At 57.4% G+C, this 21188-nt stretch overlaps 1 protein-coding gene across 1 annotated transcript; it reads left to right on the top strand.

Annotated features, from left to right (window-relative positions):
• Positions 1-3390: 3390 nt before the first annotated feature.
• On the top strand, positions 3391-13228 carry DLL4 (delta like canonical Notch ligand 4). The gene is made up of 11 exons (XM_003900793.4): positions 3391-3790; positions 3903-4172; positions 4688-4745; positions 5566-5829; positions 6244-6304; positions 6390-6520; positions 8645-8814; positions 8993-9212; positions 10322-11024; positions 11522-11630; positions 12180-13228. The coding sequence occupies exons 1-11, from the start codon at positions 3725-3727 to the stop codon at positions 12183-12185; spliced, it is 2058 nt and encodes a 685-aa protein (XP_003900842.1). The 5' UTR covers positions 3391-3724; the 3' UTR covers positions 12186-13228.
• Positions 13229-21188: the final 7960 nt, after the last annotated feature.

Below are 21188 nucleotides of genomic sequence, written 5' to 3'. Positions count from 1 at the left end.
CCCCACGGCTGCCAGGCTCTGCCAGTCCCACTGCCCCAGTTGGCACGCGGCGGGCCGGGCTGACGCGTGGCAGCGCCCTGCGGCAGATGAGGCACGCGCCGGCCTCATTTCAATGTGAATGGATCGAATGGAGCAGCCATGTGGCAGCAACAGTTTGCAAATCTCCACGCCTTCTGTGCAGCTCCCCGGCCGCCGCTCCCTACACGTGGCCCCTTCTCCGCAGCGACCGCGGCGGCGCCCCTCAAGGCTTAAGCGCCCCGCCCAAGCCAGGCCTGCTTCCCCGCCCCTGGTCTGCCCAGCGGGCACGGTGGCCCGGCCCCCACCAAGTTCCTACCCGGGTGCAGTGTGCCCCGCGAAGAGCGCCGTCCCCTGGGAGGGGGTTGGGGAGAGGAGAGGCAAACCGCGCTGAAGGTCTCGGAGCTGCGCCTGCGGCCCTGGGGAGGGCACGGAGGCTACGCTGCCGGGAAGGAGTCCCGAGGCTCTACGCGGCTCCCGTTGAACCCCAATAACCCGGGGTCAGCTTGGGGACACGGCTGGAAGGCGACCTTGGCGTTTCCCGATCCTCAGTGCCGGTTCTTCCGGCTGGGGGACAGTGCGCAATGGCTAAGCGTAGGGGGACAGCAGAAGCAGAAGGCCTCTAGGGGCAGAGGCGGTGGGCTTTTCGTGAAGCCAGGCCTCGACCCTGCATCCGCTTCCGACGTTGGGGAGTGTTGAGGGTGCGGTCGGATTGAGGAACTCTGGGCCTGCGGAGGGTCAGTGGTCGTTCGGACTCTGGGTCTATCTGTGCACCCTCTCCACGGTGTTGTGGAGGGTCTGCGTCAGGGGTGGGGGCAGCCGACTTCGACGGGGGTCCAGCCCCACGGTGATCCGTGGCCTCCCATCGCCTCTCAGCCTTCTGCTCCAGTGAGCCCCCAGGATGACGCGTGTAGCGTTCTTCCGCCCGCACGTCCTAAAGTCCCGAGTGGGAGACGAAGGGAAAAGCAGCCCCAGCTGCGGGGCGGAGAGAAACACTTGCGGCCTTCGCATTGGGCTTCCCACCCGCAGCGTGACCCTCTCCTGCTCAGCAAATGTGGGCAAAGCTCGACCGCAGCGTGTGGGAGCGCTCGTAGGTACGCAGGGCCAAGGGTGGCAGTGTCCTAGCCCAGGAATGAGCTTCTGGGACAGCGCCTCCGCAAATAGGTGTTTCATGAATGTCTTTTGATGCTGAGAATTTAACCCTTTCCTCTTCTGGTCAGAGCCTTTCTAGATCTCTGGGATCCCCTGGGTTCCGCCTCTCTGAAGATGATAATCCCAACTTTTGTTAGGTCCTTGATAATTTGCAAAGTACATTTGGGCACATTAGTCTGGGCGTGTATGAGGGAAGAGAGTGTTCCAGATTTTCCAGTATTGGGAGAGATGCCTTGTGTGGGACTAGAAGTCTCCCTTGAGGGTCAGGTAAGCAGGGCCAGCGCCAGAAAAGGAGGGTGTTTTTATTAACTCCTGGGCCAGGATTTGGAGTTGAGAGAGGACAGGGCTAGGTAGGGCTAGATGCCAGCTTGGAGGAGAGCAAGCAGCACCCGCTGGCATCTTAGAGAGGCAAGTCCAGGGATCCATAGGGTATAGGCGGAGAGAAGATCTGGGAGCCCACTTGCCAGGAGCGCCGGGAGGCACGCCCCGGACTCCCCCTCCCTCGGGCCTGGGACTCCGCCTGCCCATAACCTACATTAACTCCCGAGCGCAGCCTGGGCCCATCTGCCGCCCCGCCCCACCTCGGTTCCCCACGCCAACCCGCTCGCGCCAGATGGTGACTGGGAGGGGTGGCCGTGCGTGGGGGACCCCGGAGCCCGTCTCCTCACCTCGCCCCTCCCCCAACCCACGCTCCCAACCTCTTGTTTCTCATCCTTCCCCCCCCCCCACCCGCCCCCGAGTCCTCCACCACCACCACCCAAGTCAAAAAAAAAAATCAGACCATGCTCGGCATTGGCAGCTGTTGGGCTCCTCGCCGCTCCCCCACCCTTACCGCCTCCCCCGGGTTCGCGCAGCGTCCCGGCTCCCCCCCGCGCTGATCTTATCGCCCGACTACAGCCATCACCTCGCGGGCGGGCTGACAGCTGAAGACACAGGGCCCCCGCCGTCCTCAGCGTCGCAAAGAGAGAGCTCCCCGGCACCCCCGAGACTGGGAGAAACCGGCCCTCCCCGGTCTGCGGCCTCCGGGGATCACGCCGGGTTCCGAGAAAGCAGCTGTGCTGCTGCCGCTTGGAGGAGTGGGGCCACCCGGGGGACCCTCGCGGGCGAGACTTGTGAAGCCACCTGAAACTCAAACAGCTCCGCACACCTCCAGTTCCACCCCACATCCCGCCTTAGGAGGCGAGGACCCGGGCCGACCCGGCCTCAGTCCCTCACCTTGATTCTCCAGTGGCCTGAGCCAACTCTGGCGTCAGGAGAGTTCCTTCTTGCCCCAGCGGAGCGACAGGGCGCAGCCAGGGGCTTGGGGCTGCTGGGGTGGGGGGAGGCAGTGGGCGCAGGAACTGAAGCGGGACCCAGGTGAGGGGACGCGCTGGAGGCGGGGCCAGAACCTCATTACCATACAGCTGAGGACGCGCCCCCCTCCTACCTCCGGGACCACGCCCCGCCCTCCCCCACCTCAGGGACCACGCGTCTGGGTCTCCGGCACGCGCCAAGCCCTGGCAGGGGGCAGAAGGGAGAAGGCACGCGCTGGGCACGCCCCCGCAGCTAGAGAGGGAGACGCCCAACAGGTGCACAGAAAGGGCCCGGAGCCTTAGACCCTTAGCCCCTAGCCTTGCTCAGAGTGGCCACGGAGAGGTTAACGCTTCTGCTGGCTTCCCTGCTGCGGTGGGGACGCGTGGTAGGGTGGGCACTCATAGGTTGGGGGCCGATGAGACAAGGGGTCCCGAAGGTCCAGGAAGGAAAACGAGATCGGATTTCCCTAGCGCTGGTTTTCGCATTCCAGGTTTAAGTTCTTTTTACCTGCTTTAGAACACTAGGTAACTAGTGCCTGCTGCGGACGTACAGCCTACAGCGACTACCTAGTGTCTCCGCCCCCAAGACCATCCCCGAACCACCCGCTCACCTCCTGCCCCATTACCGGCCAACCCCTCTATCCTCCGGAGGCAAGGGTCTCAGCCCTTAACCCCGCCATCGCGGAGGACTGGTCACCTCGGCACGCGCAGAGCTGGAGAACCTAGAGGTTGCGAGCTGCACGGAGGGGCGGGAACCTGCGCCCGACTGGCTGACGGGGAGGGGGGAGCGGCGGGGGCGGAGGCCCCCTCCGGGCGGCGCTGGGCCTGTAGCTGCTAGAGGCCGGGAGGGGAGGGGAGAATGACCATGAGTCTGAGTGACAGGCGGCGAGGAGAGGAGCCAATATATATAAGGAAGGCTCCCAGCGCGCAGGTTTCAGTAGCGGCGCTGCGCGCAGGCCGGGAACACGAGGCCAAGAGCCGCAGCCCCAGCCGCCTTGGTGCAGCGTACCCCGGCTCTAGCCCGCTTGCAACCCCAGGATTAGACGGAAGACACGTCCTCTGCGCTGTCGCCGCCCAGCCGCAGTCACCTGGATTACCTACCGCGGCAGCTGCAGCGGAGCTAGCGAGAAGGCCAAGGGAGAGCAGCGTACCGAGAGGAGCGCCTCTTTTCAGGGACCTCGCCGGCTGGCGGACGCGCGGGAAAGCGACGTCGCGAACAGAGCCAGATTCAGGGCCCACGGGTGGAGAGAGCGACGCCCCAGGGGATGGCGGCAGCGTCCTGGAGCGCCTCTGGCTGGGCGCTACTGCTGCTGGTGGCACTTTGGCAGCAGGTAACACGTCCCGCGCCCTCTCCGTCCCCTCTGCCGCGCTCTGGGCCTGAGCCCCGGGCACCAGCTGAGCTGACCAGTCCCCTCCCTCCTTCCCTCGGTCCCTGTGCAATAGCGCGCGGCCGGCTCCGGCGTCTTCCAGCTGCAGCTGCAGGAGTTCGTCAACGAGCGCGGCGTACTGGCCAGTGGGCGGCCTTGCGAGCCCGGCTGCCGGACTTTCTTCCGCGTCTGCCTTAAGCACTTCCAGGCAGTCGTCTCGCCCGGACCCTGCACCTTTGGGAGCGTCTCCACGCCGGTATTGGGCACCAACTCCTTCGCTGTCCGGGACGACAGTAGCGGCGGGGGACGCAACCCTCTCCAACTGCCCTTCAATTTCACCTGGCCGGTGAGCACAGCCTGGGCGCATTGGGAGGTCGCAGAAGCCGAGAGAGGAGGCGCCCTGGGACCAAAGCCCCCTCCCCAGATTTCCTTGCACACCCCCCCCCCCCCCCAAAAAGCCCAGGATGCATTCTCTCTTGGCTCTTTCTTCCCGACTCTCTCTTGGGACCTGATCCCAGAGAAGGCTGTCACCAGTCTGCCTCTTCCCAGTTTATGTCCTCCCGTCCCCAGCTCTTGGGACACGACTTTCATTACCTACCACTCTGGTGCGGTACCCTACCACCCCCTCCTTCAATGGCTCTCGCTTACACACTCTCCCGTCCCTCAACCCTCTCTCTACCGGGGGTTCTCCTCTCGCCTTCCCTGCTCAAGCGCTACACTGTGCGCAGCCGGGTTATGTTGACCCGGGCGCAGTAACTGAATCCTGCAATTAGATTAATTAGACAGGCTGCCGCAAGGCACCCCCACCTCTCCCGGCTTGCTCATCTCGCCATCTCTCCGTCCCCCCACCCCCTTTCCCAGGGTACCTTCTCACTCATCATCGAAGCTTGGCACGCACCAGGAGACGACCTGCGGCCAGGTGAGTAGCTCGCTCCGCCACCACACGGGGGCGACACGGCGCAGCGCCGAAAGAGTTAATCTGTTCTAGGCGGGGGAAGTGCGGGCTTGGGGGTGGGAGGCAGGACGCTTAGCTGGGCCTGGAGCTGCGCCCCGCGCTGGACGCTCGGATTCCGCTCGCTGCCTGGACTCAGAGCACAATTGCGTTTCCTGCGGGTTATTTTTGGCGTGGGAACGCGGGGAGTACGGCGGTGAGAAAGGCTGAAGCTGCCAGCGCCGCTGACGGGCCCCTTCCTGTATTTTACACCTTTCGCGAATTCCGCTCCTTTGGAAAGGGAATAATGGCTTTGGGATGTTGTTCTGACACAGAGGAAAAGGATATTTCAGCAGCACAACAATTCTCACTTTGAAAAGGAAAAAAGAAAACCATTACCCACCTCTGGAGGCAGAACCCCTGAATGGGCACCAAAGGACCCCCTGCTCCCAGGGTCCTCCTAGCCTGGGGAGCTTTTCTCTCTTTTTTTTCTTTTGTCCATTTTGACCTCTTTTCCTCTTTCCCCTCCCTATCTGCCTCCAAGACCCTGGGATATCTTAACATCCTTCTATTGTCCCCTTTTTGAATACTATCAGGCCCCCTGCACATGCACACACATAGGGCAGCTACAGAGCGGGGCTTTGGGTCTCTCTGGCCTGTTCTTGCTGGCAGGTGGGGGTCATCTGGATAACTGGGCTGATTTGTTGGCTGATCACCATCATCACAGCCAAGAAGGACATTGGCCAGCCGTCACTGGCACCCCTGGGGACTGGCGACCCTTCCCTGACCCGACCCTCTGCCCCCTCAGAGGCCTTGCCACCAGATGCACTCATCAGCAAGATCGCCATCCAGGGCTCCCTAGCTGTGGGTCAGAACTGGTTATTGGATGAGCAAACCAGCACCCTCACAAGGCTGCGCTACTCTTACCGGGTCATCTGCAGTGACAACTACTATGGAGACAACTGCTCCCGCCTGTGCAAGAAGCGCAATGACCACTTCGGCCACTATGTGTGCCAGCCAGATGGCAACTTGTCCTGCCTGCCGGGTTGGACTGGGGAGTACTGCCAACAGCGTAAGCAGCCAAGCTCCCACCTGTGTGGAAGGGGAGGGTCCCCTGAGCAAACACAGTGAAGCTTCTTGGTCACGGCTTGTCTCCCTTGAAGAGCGGGTCTGGGCCTCCTACTAGCTGGGCCTCAGGGACACCTAGGGATGCTGAGGGTAGGCTTAGCCTCAGACCTCCTCTCTCTTCCCAGTGCTCCTCCCATCATGCCAAAGCCCACAAGAAGCCCATGATGACATTCCATTCAACTTGACTTCTCCTTCCCTGTGCCATCATTTCACTTTAAGATACCCAGGACTCCTCTGGGAGGCCAGGAGTAGGAAGTGGGCCCAGGAGAGTTAGGGGACCCCCAGGGCCAGCAGGGGAGAATGGAGCTTAAGAGTCCTTGGCATCCCAGCCTCACCCAGCTCTGTGTTCTTCCCTTAGCTATCTGTCTTTCGGGCTGTCATGAACAGAATGGCTACTGCAGCAAGCCAGCAGAGTGCCTGTGAGTAGGGGACAGGAAGTGGTGAGTGGGAGCCCTCCCTTGGCCAAGGCCTCTCACCTCACTCTGCCTCTCTCTTGTTCCCCAGCTGCCGCCCAGGCTGGCAGGGCCGGCTGTGTAACGAATGCATCCCCCACAATGGCTGTCGCCACGGCACCTGCAGCACTCCCTGGCAATGTACTTGTGATGAGGGCTGGGGAGGCCTGTTTTGTGACCAAGGTGAGTCAGGGTGAAGAGAGGATGCAGAGTGGGTGGGAGAGATGGAGCTGGGGGGTGGAAATCCGATTTGTTGCCTGGATCCTTCTTACTTGGTGACTGCAGACTTGGCTTTCCCATGATCTTCCAAGGATCTAGGGTGTTTTAAGGATCTTTACAACTTGCCTAGAATGAGGCAGTGGGTCCTTCCCCAGGTGCGGAGGCAGGGGGTGGTGGAGCCAGGGTGACTGAAGAACCCAGGAGGATGACAAGGTCGGCAGCCTGGAGGTTGCACTCAGAAATCCTAGCAAGGCCAAAGAGAGAGGATGCCAGTTTCAGTTCCTCTTTCTACCCCGTAGTTACCTATTAACCCCCTGAGTGTTTGCTTACCTTCCAGGGCTGTTTGAGCAGCTCTCCCCTAAACAGCTGTCTGGTGGGGTGTGCCCACTGGCCACCTGAGGCTGTGGGTGAGCTGGGCCTCTGGGCGGAGTGGCATCTAACCGACTTTTTGGTGTGGGCACAAACGGCCTCCCCTGCTCTTAGCTAGTTACCACCTGCCTGAACCCATGCGGTCTCTACCTGGTGTTTAGGGGTAGTCACTCTCTGGCTCTACAGGGGCCTTTCAGTCTCAACCTTAGGGGAGGAGGAAGCCTTTTTTCTTGCATCCCGCTAGCCAGCTGCAGCCTGTGCCTCCCGTTTTCAGGATCAAATGGGTGCACCTGCTGCCCAGAGACACCAGCGCAGCCCTGGGTAGGGTGGGCGGAGGGCTTGCCAGGATGGAAATAAATTGCCTAGGCCCTGACTCACTGTCAACAAGGGTCTTGAGATTCAGTCCCTGTGTTCTGTGTGTGTGTGTGTGTCTGTCCCTCTACTACCATCCCCACCCCAACACTCACGCATCTGGTTCCTGCTCATTCCCTTCCCTCTCCACCGTATTTGCTCCCAGGTGACACAGTCATATACTCATTGTATGCAAACACAGCACTTGCAGGCCCTATATTTACTCTGTCTGGTTCTCCCTCCCTGTCCTTCCCAAATAAAAAAACAAATACTTATATTTCAAAATGCCCTTGTAACACCTCTTCATTTAAAAAGTGCCCGATCACTGCCTATGGTGGCTCACATCACTCCTCTACCATTTCTACCTGTTGAAATTTTATCCCTACTTCCAGGCTTATCTCAGCTGCCCTTCCTCCATGACGCCTTTTCTGACTTCCTCCCCAACATGTGGCCTTGCCCTCCGCTCTTCTTCCTTATCTTCCTCCTACTTGGGTTGGCAGTTTGTGAGTTTCCCTGGCAGGACGGACGTCTTCCAGTTCCAGTTGTGTTGTTTCACTTTTGGTTGACTGCACTGGTCATAGGTGATTCAAGGTGCTTTAAGAAACATAATTTTAGGCCGGGTGCGATGGCCTGTAGCCTAGCACTTTGGGAGGTCGAGGCGGGTGGATCACTTGAAGTCAGGAGTTCGAGACCAGCCTGGCCATCCTGATGAAACCCCATAAAAATACAAATATTAATCGGGCACAGTGGCGCATGCCTATAATCCCAGCTACTTGGGAGGTTGAGGCATGAGAATCGCTTGAACCTGGAAGGCAAAGGTTGTAGTGAGCCTATATCACATCACTACACTCCAGCCTGGGCGACAGAGCGAGACTCTGTTAAAAAAAAAAAAAAAGAAAGAAAGAAAAAAGGCCGGGCGCGGTGGCTCACGCTTGTAATCCCAGCACTTTGGGAGGCCGAGGCAGGTGGATCACCTGAGGTCGGGAGTTCAAGACCAGCCTGACCAACATGGAGAAACCCCGTCTCTACTAAAAATACAAAATTAGCTGGGGTGGTGGCACATGCGTGTAATCCCAGCTACTCGGGAGGCTGAGGCAGGAGAATCGCTTGAACCCGGGAGGCGGAGGTTGCGGTGAGCCGAGATCGAGCCATTGCACTCCAGCCTGGGCAAAAAGAGCGAAACTCTGTCTCAAAAAAAAAAAAAGAAAGAAAAGATTTTATCGGTAGTGGAGGAAGGATGTTTGGGCCTGGGAGACTTTGAGTTGAGGCATCTTTGAGCCAAACATGGGGGCAAACATGGACTGCAAGGAGCCTAGAGGTGAGTGCCTTCCCTGGCCCTGCTCACCTGCTTGGTTCCTGTTTCTGCAGATCTCAACTACTGCACCCACCACTCCCCGTGCAAGAATGGGGCAACGTGCTCCAACAGTGGGCAGCGAAGCTACACCTGCACCTGTCGCCCAGGCTACACTGGTGTGGACTGTGAGCTGGAGCTCAGCGAGTGTGACAGCAACCCCTGTCGCAATGGAGGCAGCTGTAAGGTGAGGCCCAGACCAGCTCAGGAAGACAGAGGTGTCAGGTGGTGTGTGGGCATCCTTAACCTAGGCAGCCAGTGGATGTACAGCCATGGACAGGCATTGTGGGCAGGTGGGGCCCAGCCTTCAGTCATGCATCCCTGCCCCCCAGGGTCTGACTTTGGCTCCTTTATGGTCTCTCCAGGACCAGGAGGATGGCTACCACTGCCTGTGTCCCCCAGGCTACTATGGCCTGCATTGTGAACATAGCACCTTGAGCTGTGCTGACTCCCCCTGCTTCAATGGGGGCTCCTGCCGGGAGCGCAACCAGGGGGCCAGCTATGCTTGTGAATGCCCCCCCAACTTCACCGGCTCCAACTGCGAGAAGAAAGTGGACAGATGCACCAGCAACCCGTGTGCCAACGGTATGTCCTGCTGCCCTTCTAATCTGGTGGACTGGTACTGGGGCTGAGAGAGACTTCTGGTGAGGGAGGGTCAGGAGAGGAGCGAGGCATTGTCTGCCACTCTGGCCCCCCATCTGCTCCGGAGGGCGAAGAGCTTGCTTGATCAGCTGGGCGGGGCTGTGGAAGCGGAGCTGGTTAGTAGCACGCAGGCCTTAGGAGCAGGGGTGGTGTGCACCCTGCACAGCTTCCATTCCTATTCCCATGTCAGAACGCTGTCCTGGCTGGGGTGGCCTCTGACCCTCCCCAGGAAGTCCTGAGCTGGAGAGAGGGATGTTGGAGGCTTCGTGTTTCTCCTCAAAGGAGGCAGTGATTCAGTCAGAGCCCTGCTCCTGGAGGCCTCATCTTGCCCCGTGCCCAGGTAGAGCATGAGGTAGCATGAGGCATCTTGAATGTTTGCACCTTCCGAGGCACAAAGCCTGTTGGTAATCCTTGTCTATCTGGCTCCCAGGTGACCCTCTGTGAGGCAGGCAGGCAGGCAGCGCTTAGGAGCTGGAGAGGGGTGGGAAAGGCTGAGAGGGAGTCTGCTCTCTCACTGAAGCCTCTGGCACTGCCGTTTCTTCATCACTGAATGGAAACTATAACACCTGTCCTCTGTCCTTCATGTGGTTGTGAAGATGAAGTAAAACAATCACGATTGTACTTATCTGAGCATTAACTGTATACCAAGCATGGGCTCTTGACTTCATGCACCTTCCTAGCTATCCTATGAAGGGGCTAGCATTCTACTCCAGTCTAACAAATGGGGAAACTGAGGCTTAGGGACATGGTTAAGCAGCAAGCACCAGATCTCAGGCCAGAGAGACAGCTGAGGTCCAAACTCAAGCCTATCTGTGTGAGTCTACATTAAAGCTTTGTAAGATGCTAGTCATTTTAATACATGAGCCCACTGAGGCCTAGAGAATCAGGGTCATGCTAAACTCCAGGTCTCCTGACTCTGTGCAGTTCTCTTTGTAGTGGGCTCTGCACGTGGAGGTAGAAGGGCCTGAGCATGTTCCTGGAATGGGGCTCCCACCCCATGCCCCAGGGGGCTCCCAGGCTATCACTGACTTGTGTCTCTTGCATCCTCACAGGGGGACAGTGCTTAAACCGAGGTCCAAGCCGCATGTGCCGCTGCCGTCCTGGATTCACGGGGACCTACTGTGAACGCCACGTCAGTGACTGTGCCCGTAACCCTTGCGCCCATGGTGGCACTTGCCATGACCTGGAGAGTGGGCTTATGTGCACCTGCCCTGCCGGCTTCTCTGGCCGGCGCTGTGAGGTGCGGACATCCATCGATGCCTGTGCCTCAAGTCCCTGCTTCAACAGGGCCACCTGCTACACTGACCTCTCCACAGACACCTTCGTGTGCAACTGCCCTTATGGCTTTGTGGGCAGCCGCTGCGAGTTCCCCGTGGGCTTGCCGCCCAGCTTCCCCTGGGTGGCCGTCTCCCTGGGCGTGGGGCTGGCGGTGCTGCTGGTGCTGCTGGGCATGGTGGCAGTGGCTGTGCGGCAGCTGCGGCTTCGACGGCCAGACGACGGCAGCAGGGAGGCCATGAACAACTTGTCGGACTTCCAGAAGGACAACCTGATTCCTGCCGCCCAGCTTAAAAACACAAACCAGAAGAAGGAGCTGGAAGTGGACTGTGGCCTGGACAAGTCCAACTGTGGCAAACAGCAAAACCACACATTGGACTATAATCTGGCCCCAGGACCCCTGGGGCGGGGGACCATGCCAGGAAAGTTTCCCCACAGTGACAAGAGCTTAGGGGAGAAGGCGCCACTGCGGTTACACAGGTGAGTGGCGCCTGGAAGCCCAGGGCCTGGCCACCGGCCTGACATGGTTCTGCCTGGGCTCCTCCTAGGCCAGGTGGGAAGCAGTTAAGCAGCTGGGGTTTTGCTACTGACAGGAAGATCCTCCAGTAGGATTTCTGCCAGGGGTCCTTTGTCCTTCCCTCCCATTCATTCATTTGTTCATTCACACATGTCAAGTGTCCCTAGGGTGTCTCTTGTGACTTCTATCTTTCCATAGTGTGGCTTGCCTCTAGTGGCAACACTGGCTTTTTGCAGGGCTCAGACCCTTCTGGTGAGGTTGGGAGGCCTGTGGCTCTCTTAGGGGCCTGTTCCTAAGTGTCCCTCCCCCGCCCCCCCGCAGCAGCCCAGCATTGGGCACTTCCAGCCCCTGTGTCTTCCTTAAGAACCAGCCTGCAGGTGCCCTTTGGCTCTTCAGGGTCCTCCCTCCCCGTGAGCCTCTCCCCGTCCTGCCCTCACACACCTGTCTTATGTTCCCTCAGTGAAAAGCCAGAGTGTCGGATATCAGCGATATGCTCCCCCAGGGACTCCATGTACCAGTCTGTGTGTTTGATATCAGAGGAGAGGAACGAATGTGTCATTGCCACGGAGGTGAGTGCCGGGCTCGCCTTCCCTCCAGGCTTTTGTGGGTGGGAAAGTGGCCTGGTCCCTCTTGACCCATGGGCCCTTCCTGAAGGGTAGGTTGGAACCCTGCCTTGGCAGGCCAAGTTCAGTGGATCCCTGATCCATTTGGTCCCTGCTGGTCTCATTGCCTTGGGTCCCTACTGGCCTCATTGCCACAAAGGGCATGAAACAGAAACCATGGTGGCAAGCCTGGTCTTGTCCTTTCCTGCTGTATTGGTGCTGGGCTGGGCAGCCATATGGCACTGCTTGCCAGCCTCTGATGGATGAGGGAGCCCCTCATCCCTTGTGCCCCTCCTGCCCCTTCCCACTGGCTTCCTCTATTGACCTCATGAGCACAAGCTCATGAGCACAAGCTCCCAAGCCCGTGTGTGTTGGGCTGAAGACTGGGGAGAACTGCCCCACCTGCTCTTGGCCCCTGCCTGCCCCGTCGGCTTCTCCCAGGGAGGCCCAGGGAGGGCCTGGAGGGAGTGCGCATGCCCAGGGTAACCTGTTTCCCTGCCTTCTGCTTGCTCCCAGGTATAAGGCAGGAACCTACCTGGATATCCCTGCTCAGCCCCGCGGCTGGACCTTCCTTCTGCATTGTTTACATTGCATCCTGGATGGGACGTTTTTCATATGCAACGTGCTGCTCTCAGGAGGAGGAGGGAATGGCAGGAACCGGACAGACTGTGAACTTGCCAAGAGATGCAATACCCTTCCACACCTTTGGGTGTCTGTCTGGCATCAGATTGGCAGCTGCACCAGCCAGGGGAACAGAGGAGAGGAGAGATGCCACTGGGACCTGCCCTGCCAGCAGTGGCCTTTGGGGGGCTCCTTCTGGGGCTCCGGCCTGTTTTCCAGAGAGAGTGGCAGTAGCCCCATGGGGCCTGGAGCTGCTGTGGCCTCCACTGGCATCCGTGTTTCCAAAAGTGCCTTTGGCCCAGGCTCCATGGCGACAGTTGGGCCCAAATCAGAAACGAGAGAGGGGGCCAGTGAGGGCAGGGCCTCCTGTGGGCTGGAAAACCACTGGGTGCCTCTCTTGGCGGCGTTTGCCCTGCAGGTGAGGTGAGTGCTTGAGGGAGGGGAGTACTTTTTGCCCCATGCCTCCAACTACCACATGCGGGCCTGGCTCTCTGGTCTAGGTCCTTTGGGCAAGAATGTCGGTCTACTCGGCTTCTATCACCCTCTGGCCCTGGGCTCCTATAAGCAGACAGGCAGAGGGCCTGCCCCTCCCACCAGCCAAGGGTGCCAGGCCTAACTGGGGCACTCAGGGCAGTATGTTGGAAACTCCATTGAGGGGGAAATCAGGTGCTGCGACCGCCTGCGCCCTTTCCTCCCTCAAGCCCACCTCCATGACCTCGAGCCTGGGCTCTGGTCCACTACTGCCCCAGACCACCCTCAAAGCTGGTCTTCAGAAATCAATAATATGAGTTTTTATTTTGTTTGTTTTTTTTTGTAGTTTATTTTGGAGTCTAGTATTTCAATAATTTAAGAATCAGAAGCACTGACCTTTCTACATTTTATAACATTATTTTGTATATAATGTGTATTTATAATATGAAACAGATGTGTACAGGAGTTTATTACTTATTGGGTCCTGTCTTTGTGATGGCACCCCTGCCCTCTCACCCAAAAAACTCTAAACTCCCTTCCTCTACTGCTGCCTTGTGCCCCGCCAGAACCCCTGGGACCTCTGCAGACACTTGGATTTGGCATGTCATACCCCAGGCCCTTGTCTTCTTCCATTCCTTGAGGAGCCGAGCCTCACCCATCTAGTCCCCAGCCTCAGCCAGCCTTCCCTGCCTGCTGACTTTGAGTTGGCACAGCACCCCCTTCCCTCTTTATGCCCTCACTATTCCTTGAGGCATGTTCCTCCTGACCTGAATCACTTCTTCCTTCCTCTCTTCAAGCCTGAAAAAGCTTATGGGACTCCCTAGTTCAGCCTGTTTGTCTCATACTCAAAAGGATTCTCTTGGCCGGGCGCAGTGGCTCACGCCTGTAATCCCAGCACTTTGGGAGGCCGAGGCGGGCGGATCACGAGGTCAAGAGATCGAGACCATCCTGGCTAACACGGTGAAACCCCGTCTCTACTAAAAATACAAAAAATTAGCCGGGCGTGGTGGTGGGCACCTGTACTCCCAGCTACTCAGGAGGCTGAGGCAGGACAATGGTGTGAACCTGGGAGGCGGAGCTTGCAGTGAGCTGAGATCGTGCCACTGCACTCCAGCCTGGGCGACAGAGCGAGACTCCATCTCAAAAAAAAAAAAAAGCATTCTCTTGTTGGAAGATGGGATGGGGCCTCTGCACCCTGGTGACATCTGCGTCCTTCCTCCTGCTGTTGCAGGGTGCCTCGCTCTTTTCTTAGCCCTAGCAGGGCACAGGTCTTGGGAGACAGGGCAGGAGGGAGGTTTGCCTTGTTTTTCCCCTTTGTAGCAGACAAGAGCACTGACAGTCTGAGAACCTTGTCTGCCCAGGGCTGCTAGAATTTATTGAAGACTGCAAAGACAGGGAGAAAGGAGGTACCCTTCCCTGAGTCCAGGTTTCTCTTGCTGAGGCACTAATGAGGGAGTTTCCAGTCTCACTAGGAGTTTCATGCCTAGCTTCCTCTAAGGCACAGGATAGTCCCTAGGGTGCCACAGCCCTCTCTATAGCCGAAAATATGCTCCATGGAGAGCAAATTATGAAAAAATGAGCCACTGACAAAAAGCTGAGCAGATGCTCCCAGCTCTCAGCCTGTCCACAGTCAAGCAAAATAGACCCACCAGATGCCCTGCTCCCAATGGAGTTCAAGGGTTTGGAGTGCTACTTACCCTCCCTTTTTTCCTCTCTCCTTGACGCAGACACACCATGCCCACCCCAGACCTGGGTGCTTATGCTAGAGACACGGGAGCATGCACATGCTCCATGCCTCACTCATCGCTCCCTGTTCCCTCCACTGTACACACAGGGTATCAAACAGGAAAGCATTCAGGGAACCGTTCCCACAGCCTGAGCCGGCAGCAGGGGGAAGAACAACACGACCTCACTCTTCCTGCCCAAAATGAAACAGGAAAGCAGCTCCCAGGCCCTAGGGGGGTGCGGGAGGGGGAAACTGGGCTGGGACACGAAGGCAAGATGACGAGGCTCCCATGTGGGGGACAGGTAGGACACCCGCAGGCCTGCACGTCCACAGCACCAGGCTGTGACGGGCTGCACTGGCTGCCAGACTCGCAGAGAAGAGCCCCGGAGAAGAGTTGACTGGCAAAGCTCACAGCTGCTCTGATGGGCTAGATGGGGAGCTGGAGAGCCCACCAAAAAAGCTGGCTTTCTGGGGAAAGTGGGGACCCGTGGGGAACTTGGTCTGTGCAGCTCCGACCTGCAGCTCATGCCAGGCTCCACCTTCAACAACATGCCAGAAGCTGGGCAGGCACTTGGGGTGTAAACAGGCCTCGGCGGAGGAAGCCCCTTCTCCCCAGGATTTCCTGAGAGTCCAGCCCCTTCTGATAGGTGAGGCACCCAAGACTTTCCTGATCACTTGAGTGTCCTGGGATACAGGAGATCTCCTAGGCTTGGCAGAAAGGAGGCCAGATAATAGTTCTAGACTCACTTGTGAGGTGCCTTCCACAGGTTAGCAAATGCCCACCTTTAATTTGCATGGGTATTTCACCAGGGAATTCAGAGTTTAGTAGTTCCTTAACAGCCTGGAGCCAGTGCCCTGCCTGGAGAATCAATTTGACCCCACGGTGACCTGAGGACAGCTGCTTTTCCAGGGCCCCCGGCTGATAGAGTCAGGGAGGGGTTGTGCAGAGGGAGAAATGACTTTATTCTGCTTGCTCAGCCAGGGTCCCCTCTCCGACCTCACGGCCAGGGTCAGCCTGGTCAGGAGGTAGGGAAAAAAGGACAGTGGCTCCCACCTCCCCAATCCCAGGCTAGAAAAGGCCACCAGACTAAACCAAGGTGGTGTGGATGCTCCATCTCTTGACTAGGACCCACAGAGCTCTCCGTAGGTCCCCTCGCCGCAGCTCTCCCAGCCTCTCCCCGTGGGTCCACAGGATCAGCAGCCCCAGCCCTCCGCCCCACGTGGCCTGCTGCATTCCGGGAAAAGGGTGGAAGTGATTCACTGGGGGAACTGTGACTGTCCCTTCCTCGGGCGGGGATGCGCCTGCGAGGTTCCAGTGGCCTTCCCTGGGCGGCTGCGCCGTCTCTCGCGCCTAGGGCACCCCGAGCCCCGCGCGGCGGCGGAAGGGGCAGGTGCGCCTGGCCGCCTGGGTCAGCCCTCCACCTGCCGCCGCCGCGCCCCGCAGCTCCCGCGGCTCCCCGCCCCCCGCGCTCTTTGTTACAGCCCGACTTCCTGTTTGCGGCAGCCGACCCGGCTCACTTCCCGGGCCGGGAAGCCGCCGAAGGCCGCGAGCTTCTCGGAGGCTCCCCCGCCCGCTCGGCTCCGCCTCCTGCCTCCCCAATCTCGCCCGGGCCTGGGAGCCCGCGCCGGGCCGCGGCCGCGGGAAGCGGAGCCGCGGGCCAGCAGGCGGGCAGGCGGGCTGGACGGCGAGGGCGCTGCTTCCCGGCACTAGAGGGCGCTGCGCGCCTGTCGGGGCTGCGGGCGGGAGGGGCCGTCGACCCCGGGAGGCTCTCTGGGGCCCCCCTTCTCCGTCCGGGGCCGATGAGACTAAGGCAGCAGGGGGCGGCCAGACGCCCGAGCTCCCTCCGGGCTCCGAGCCCCTAAGCTGAATGGGTAACCTGGGGAGAACCCAGTGCCGGGCTTTTCCCCAAATATTCTCACAGTGTCCAGGGGAGCAAGCCCTTTCCCCTGGCCCCGCCGTCGCAGCAGCCAGCCCCCCTCGCAACCCCACAGGCCTCCGGCCATCCTGGTCCAGAGACATCCTCAAGGGAAGGGAATGGCGTCGAGCAGGGCCAGTCACCGGTTTCGGTTATGGGGCTGGAGCTCCTTTCCAGCGCCACCCCTCATTACCGGGTGCTCTGGGACAAGTCCATCTACTTCATTCCTTCAGCACTGATTAGCACTGGAAGCAGGAATTGCTGTCTGCTCAGGGCCGCTAACAATCTAGCTGCTTATCCTTAACCTCTCTGCGGGTAATGCCTGTTAGGCGTTGCTAGGGGGTTGAAATGAGGATGTATGGAAGCATTTGTGAGCAGTGTTGTAACCTCTGCTGGTGGGTTCATCCTCCTCAAGTATCTCTAAGTGAGCCACTTTCTGAGCTCCCCCTGCCCCGGCGCTCATCAGCAGGGTGGGACCTAGGGAGGTTGGGGTCTGGCAGGATAGTCCCAGTGTTAGCAGCTGCCAGTCCGTGGGGGTCTGCAGCAACCTCAGTTCTTGCCTCCTCAGAAGAAAGAATTGCACCGACGGGCATAAGGCAGAAGGAGAGACTGAGGCAAATTTTAGAGCAGGAGTGAAAGTGTATTACAGAGTATTAGAGCAGGAACAAAAGGAAGTAAAGTACACTTGGAAGAGGGTCAAGTGGGCGACTTGAGAGATTCAAGTGCGCGTTTGACCTCTGACTTGGGGTTTTCTATGTTGGCGTGCTTCCGGAGCCTTGCATCCCTTCTCCCTGACTCTTCCCTGAGGATGGGCGGTCCGCATGCCCGAGGCCTGCCAGCTCTTGGGAGGGGTCGCGTGTGCAGTGTGCTTACTGGATTGTGCACATGCTCACTTGAGGCATTTTTCCCTCACTGCTCGAGCATTCCTAGAGGAAGGTCAGATACCAGTTGAGCTCCGCCATTTTGCCTCCTAGTGTACTCGCTTGAACCCACTTGCCCTACTCCTGAGATCTTATCGGGAAGCTGCTGATCAGTTTCAGGTATTTCTCTCTATTGAGAGACTGCCTTTCCCTGGTGCGGGCTGCAACAATTGTTATTTTAGAGAGACAGGGTAACAGCCACCTGACCATCACCTGATGGTTGCCTGAGATTCCTGGTGGGGGTCGAGCGTCCTCTCCTGTGCTGCTCATGCCTGTCTACCTACTCTGACACCAGCAGTAGCCCTAGGACCAAGTAAAGCAGCTGAGATCACAGGTTTCTGTCACCATCACTTCCGTGTGCCCTTGCCTTCCAGGAGCATCACTAATCTAGGTCAACCTCCTCTGATGTAGGTAGGGGTAGAAGGGAGGCCCTTGCTGTGGGAAGGGACAGCAGGACCCCCAGGTCCTCAAGAGTCACCTTCCCTTTGGAGATCTGCCACAAGTGACTTTTTGCCACCTTTCCCTGGCCTCTGGGACATGGTACCCCTTAACACTCTGGTCAAGAGTGGGCTCAACTTACTTACTTCATCCACAAAGTTTCTCTGAGGCCAGGGCACAGGGCCCAAGAATCCAAGTGAGTCTACAGCCAGACCCTCATGATGGTAACTAGCATCACAGGAATCCGGATTTAGCAACAGGTCGGCTCTGGCCCAGAAGCGCCCTGTGTCATGGCACCCCCTGTAGGGCAGAGCCACAGCCCTGCCAGGCATGGCTAGCCTGTCTGTCTCTAGTGACCCCTCCTCCTGGTGGGGCTTGGGATTTTGCACATCGGCACTGGCCATTTGACTTGTTGGAGGATTACTGTCCCTTTCCCACAGTGGCAGGTGTTGGGGTAAGGCTCATGGTACTAAGCCCAGTCTGTTCAGTTTCACTCCTCTACCAGCAACTCCCTTCCTCAGCGCTTCCTCTTCTGTCTCTGGTAGAAGAGATCTGAAGGGTCCTGGACATTCTCCATTCTATTAGCAGTGGGCCCTGGGGAAGAAGGAATCCCAGCTGCTCTCCTTCATTGAAAGGGCTTCACTGCCTTGGCTCCCTGTGGGCCACAGAATGTACAGCACCAGCCAGGCCCCTTGTGAGCACCCTGACTTCTCCACATGGCCGGTTTTCTGAGGCTTCTCTTCTAGAGCCAGGTCCCACCACACCACAGCATTTCCATGAGATCTGAGGTTCACCCCAACCCTGTGGATCTTTGCAGCCCTGGCACCCCACTGAAATGCTCCGCACTACAGCTTCTCCTCAGCCCTGCAACTGGTTGCTTCCTGTCCCCACAAATTGTACTTTTCTCTCTCCTTGGAATTGGGAGCACCACCCACCAGTCCTCTATTGGAACCCCAGCTTCTTTCCTTCCAGGTAGATGAGGACTGAGCTCTGGATAACTGGAACACCAGCCACCCCACAGGTGCCTGGTCAGCCGGACCTCTCCACTTCCTTGGAGGCTAGAAAATGGGCAGGAAGCCAGGTTTTTCCACCATCCCAGGCACCCTTTTGCCAGGATATAAGTGAATCTCTACAGTCCCTGCTTTTGTGGACCAAGGGCCAAGCAGCCTTCCCCCCTCGGCCATGGGTTTGGTTGGCACACCCTTCAGAACAGCTGCCTGGGACTATCTCTCCCTCTTCCGAGGTGGACTGTATGCAGGGATCCTCTACTTCATCTGCCCCTCCTTTGGCCAGAATGTCGGTGGGACCTAGGTCCTCTTTGCACAAGACCTGAAGACCTGCGGACACACTTACCTTTCAGAGGTCCGTGGGAGGTTATGGTTCCTCATAGATGCTGGATTATTTACTAATTTATTTATTTTAGCACCTTCACTCCATGCATACACAGAAAATCTCTCTTGGCTCAAGCAACTGTTTGTTCTGTCAATAGGATGTTTGTTCTGCTAATAGTGTGCTTGGGTGAGACCATTACCCATTCTGTCTTTTAGAAACATGCCTTGGCTGGGCACGATGGCTCACACCTATAATCCCAGCACTTTGGGAGGCCAAGGCAGATGGATCGCTTGAGCCCAGGAGTTCAAGAACAGCCTGGGTAACATGGGGAGACCCCGTCTCTACAAAAATGCAAAACAATTAGCCGGGTGTTGTGGGATGCACCTGTAGTCCCAGCTACTCGGTAGGCTGAGGTGAGAGGAGTGCTTGAGCCTGGGTGGCGGAGGCTGCAGTGAGCTGAGATTGTGCCATTGCACTCCAGCCTGGGTGACAGAGCTAGATCCTGTCTCAAAAACAAACAAAAAAATTAGCTGGGCATGGTGGTGCATACCTGCAGGTCTTAGCCACTTGGGAGGCTGAAGTGGGAGGATCAGTTGAACCCAGGAGGTCAAGGTGCAGTAAGCCATGATCATGCCACTACACTCCGACCTGGAGGACAGAGTGAGACCCTGTCTCGAACAAACAAAAAACACGGCCAGTGCAGTGGCTCACACCTGTAATCCCATCACTTTGGGAGGCCAAGGTGGACGGATCGCTTGAACTCAGGAGTTTGAGACCAGCCTGGGAAACATGACAAAACAACAACAACGACAAAAAATTAGCTGGACAGTGGCAGGTGCCTGTAGTCCCAGCTACTCAGGAGGCTGAGATGGGAGAATCACTTGAGCCTGGGAGGTCGAGGCTGCAGTGAGCTGAGATTGAGACACTTCACTTGCCTGGATGACACAGCGAGACCCTGTCTCAAATAAAACACCCCACATTCCTTTGGCACCCTACTTGCCAGAACAGTCTGTGAATTGCATGGCAAGGATGGAGAGTGAGATAGCTGGAGATGTCCTCTACTGATCCTAAAATGCTTACCTTGATCACTTCCTCCTGACCCACTTCGTTCTTCTGCGCTATTTCAGAATGAGAGGTTCACTATGGCTCTGCCCTGGATGAAATGGAAAGTGAAATTGTCTGAAGTAAAGACAATAAGAAGTCAACATTTGTTGAGTGTTTCTGTGTGACAGGTACTGCCCCTACGGTATTATTTCTTTCAATCCTTTTCAGGCCCTGCAAGGTCAATGCTATTACTTATTCCCTCTTTACAGTTGAGAAAACCAAGAACTAAAGACACCATGCCTAGCGTCACTCAGCTGGTACATGGTGGAACTGAGCTCAAATATGAGCAAGCTGAACTTAGAGGCAGTGTCTGGGAAAGCTTTGCCTTTCTTCTTCTTCTTTTTTTTTTTGTTATGATCACAGAGAGGCCACATTTTTAAAACTGACAACTGAATCTCTACATACATACAGTTTTGCCCACATTATAAGTGGCTCAACAATCATATCAATGATGCAGACTCATGAAAGTTTACATAAAACTGCTGCTCTAGGTTTTGGTGCATTTTCTCTCTCTCGCTCTCTTTTTTTTTTTTTTTTTTTTTTTTTTTTTTGAGATGGAGTTTCGCTCTGCTGCCCAGGCTGGAGTGCAATGGCACGATCTTGGCTCACTGCAACTTCCGCCTCCCAGGTTCAAGTGATTCTCCTGCCTAGGCCTCCTGAGTAGCTAGCTGGGATTACAGGTGCCTGCCACCATGCCCAGCTAATTTTTGTATTTTTAGTAGAGACGGGATTTCAACATATTGGCCAGGCTGGTCTCAAACTCCTGACCTCAGTGATCGGCCTGCCTTGGCCTCCCAAAGTGCTGGGATTACAGGCGTGAGCCACCACACCCAGCGGTTTTGGTGCATTTTTGTGCCAGCTACTTTAGTAGGTAAAACAAACATAATGAACTCAGCTACTTGAATCCATGAGAACCAGCTTTCAAAAAAGCATGAGGAAAGTGTATGCATAGTGGGTTTTAAGAAAAGGCCCCATGTTCTCTTTCACAATTAGGACC

This window comes from Papio anubis, chromosome 7 (genome assembly GCF_008728515.1).
Source record: "Papio anubis isolate 15944 chromosome 7, Panubis1.0, whole genome shotgun sequence".
In the NCBI taxonomy this organism is placed as follows: Eukaryota; Metazoa; Chordata; class Mammalia; order Primates; family Cercopithecidae; genus Papio; species Papio anubis.
This window is presented reverse-complemented; position numbering and strand designations above follow the sequence as displayed.

Bases quoted from the DNA above. Each gene is read 5' to 3' on its own strand.
- DLL4 (XM_003900793.4), top strand. From the start codon at position 3,725: ATGGCGGCAGCGTCCTGGAGCGCCTCTGGCTGGGCGCTACTGCTGCTG. The intron at 3,791-3,902 runs GTAACACGTCCC...CCTGTGCAATAG, and splicing joins TGGTGGCACTTTGGCAGCAG to CGCGCGGCCGGCTCCGGCGT. The intron at 4,173-4,687 runs GTGAGCACAGCC...CCCCTTTCCCAG, and splicing joins CCTTCAATTTCACCTGGCCG to GGTACCTTCTCACTCATCAT.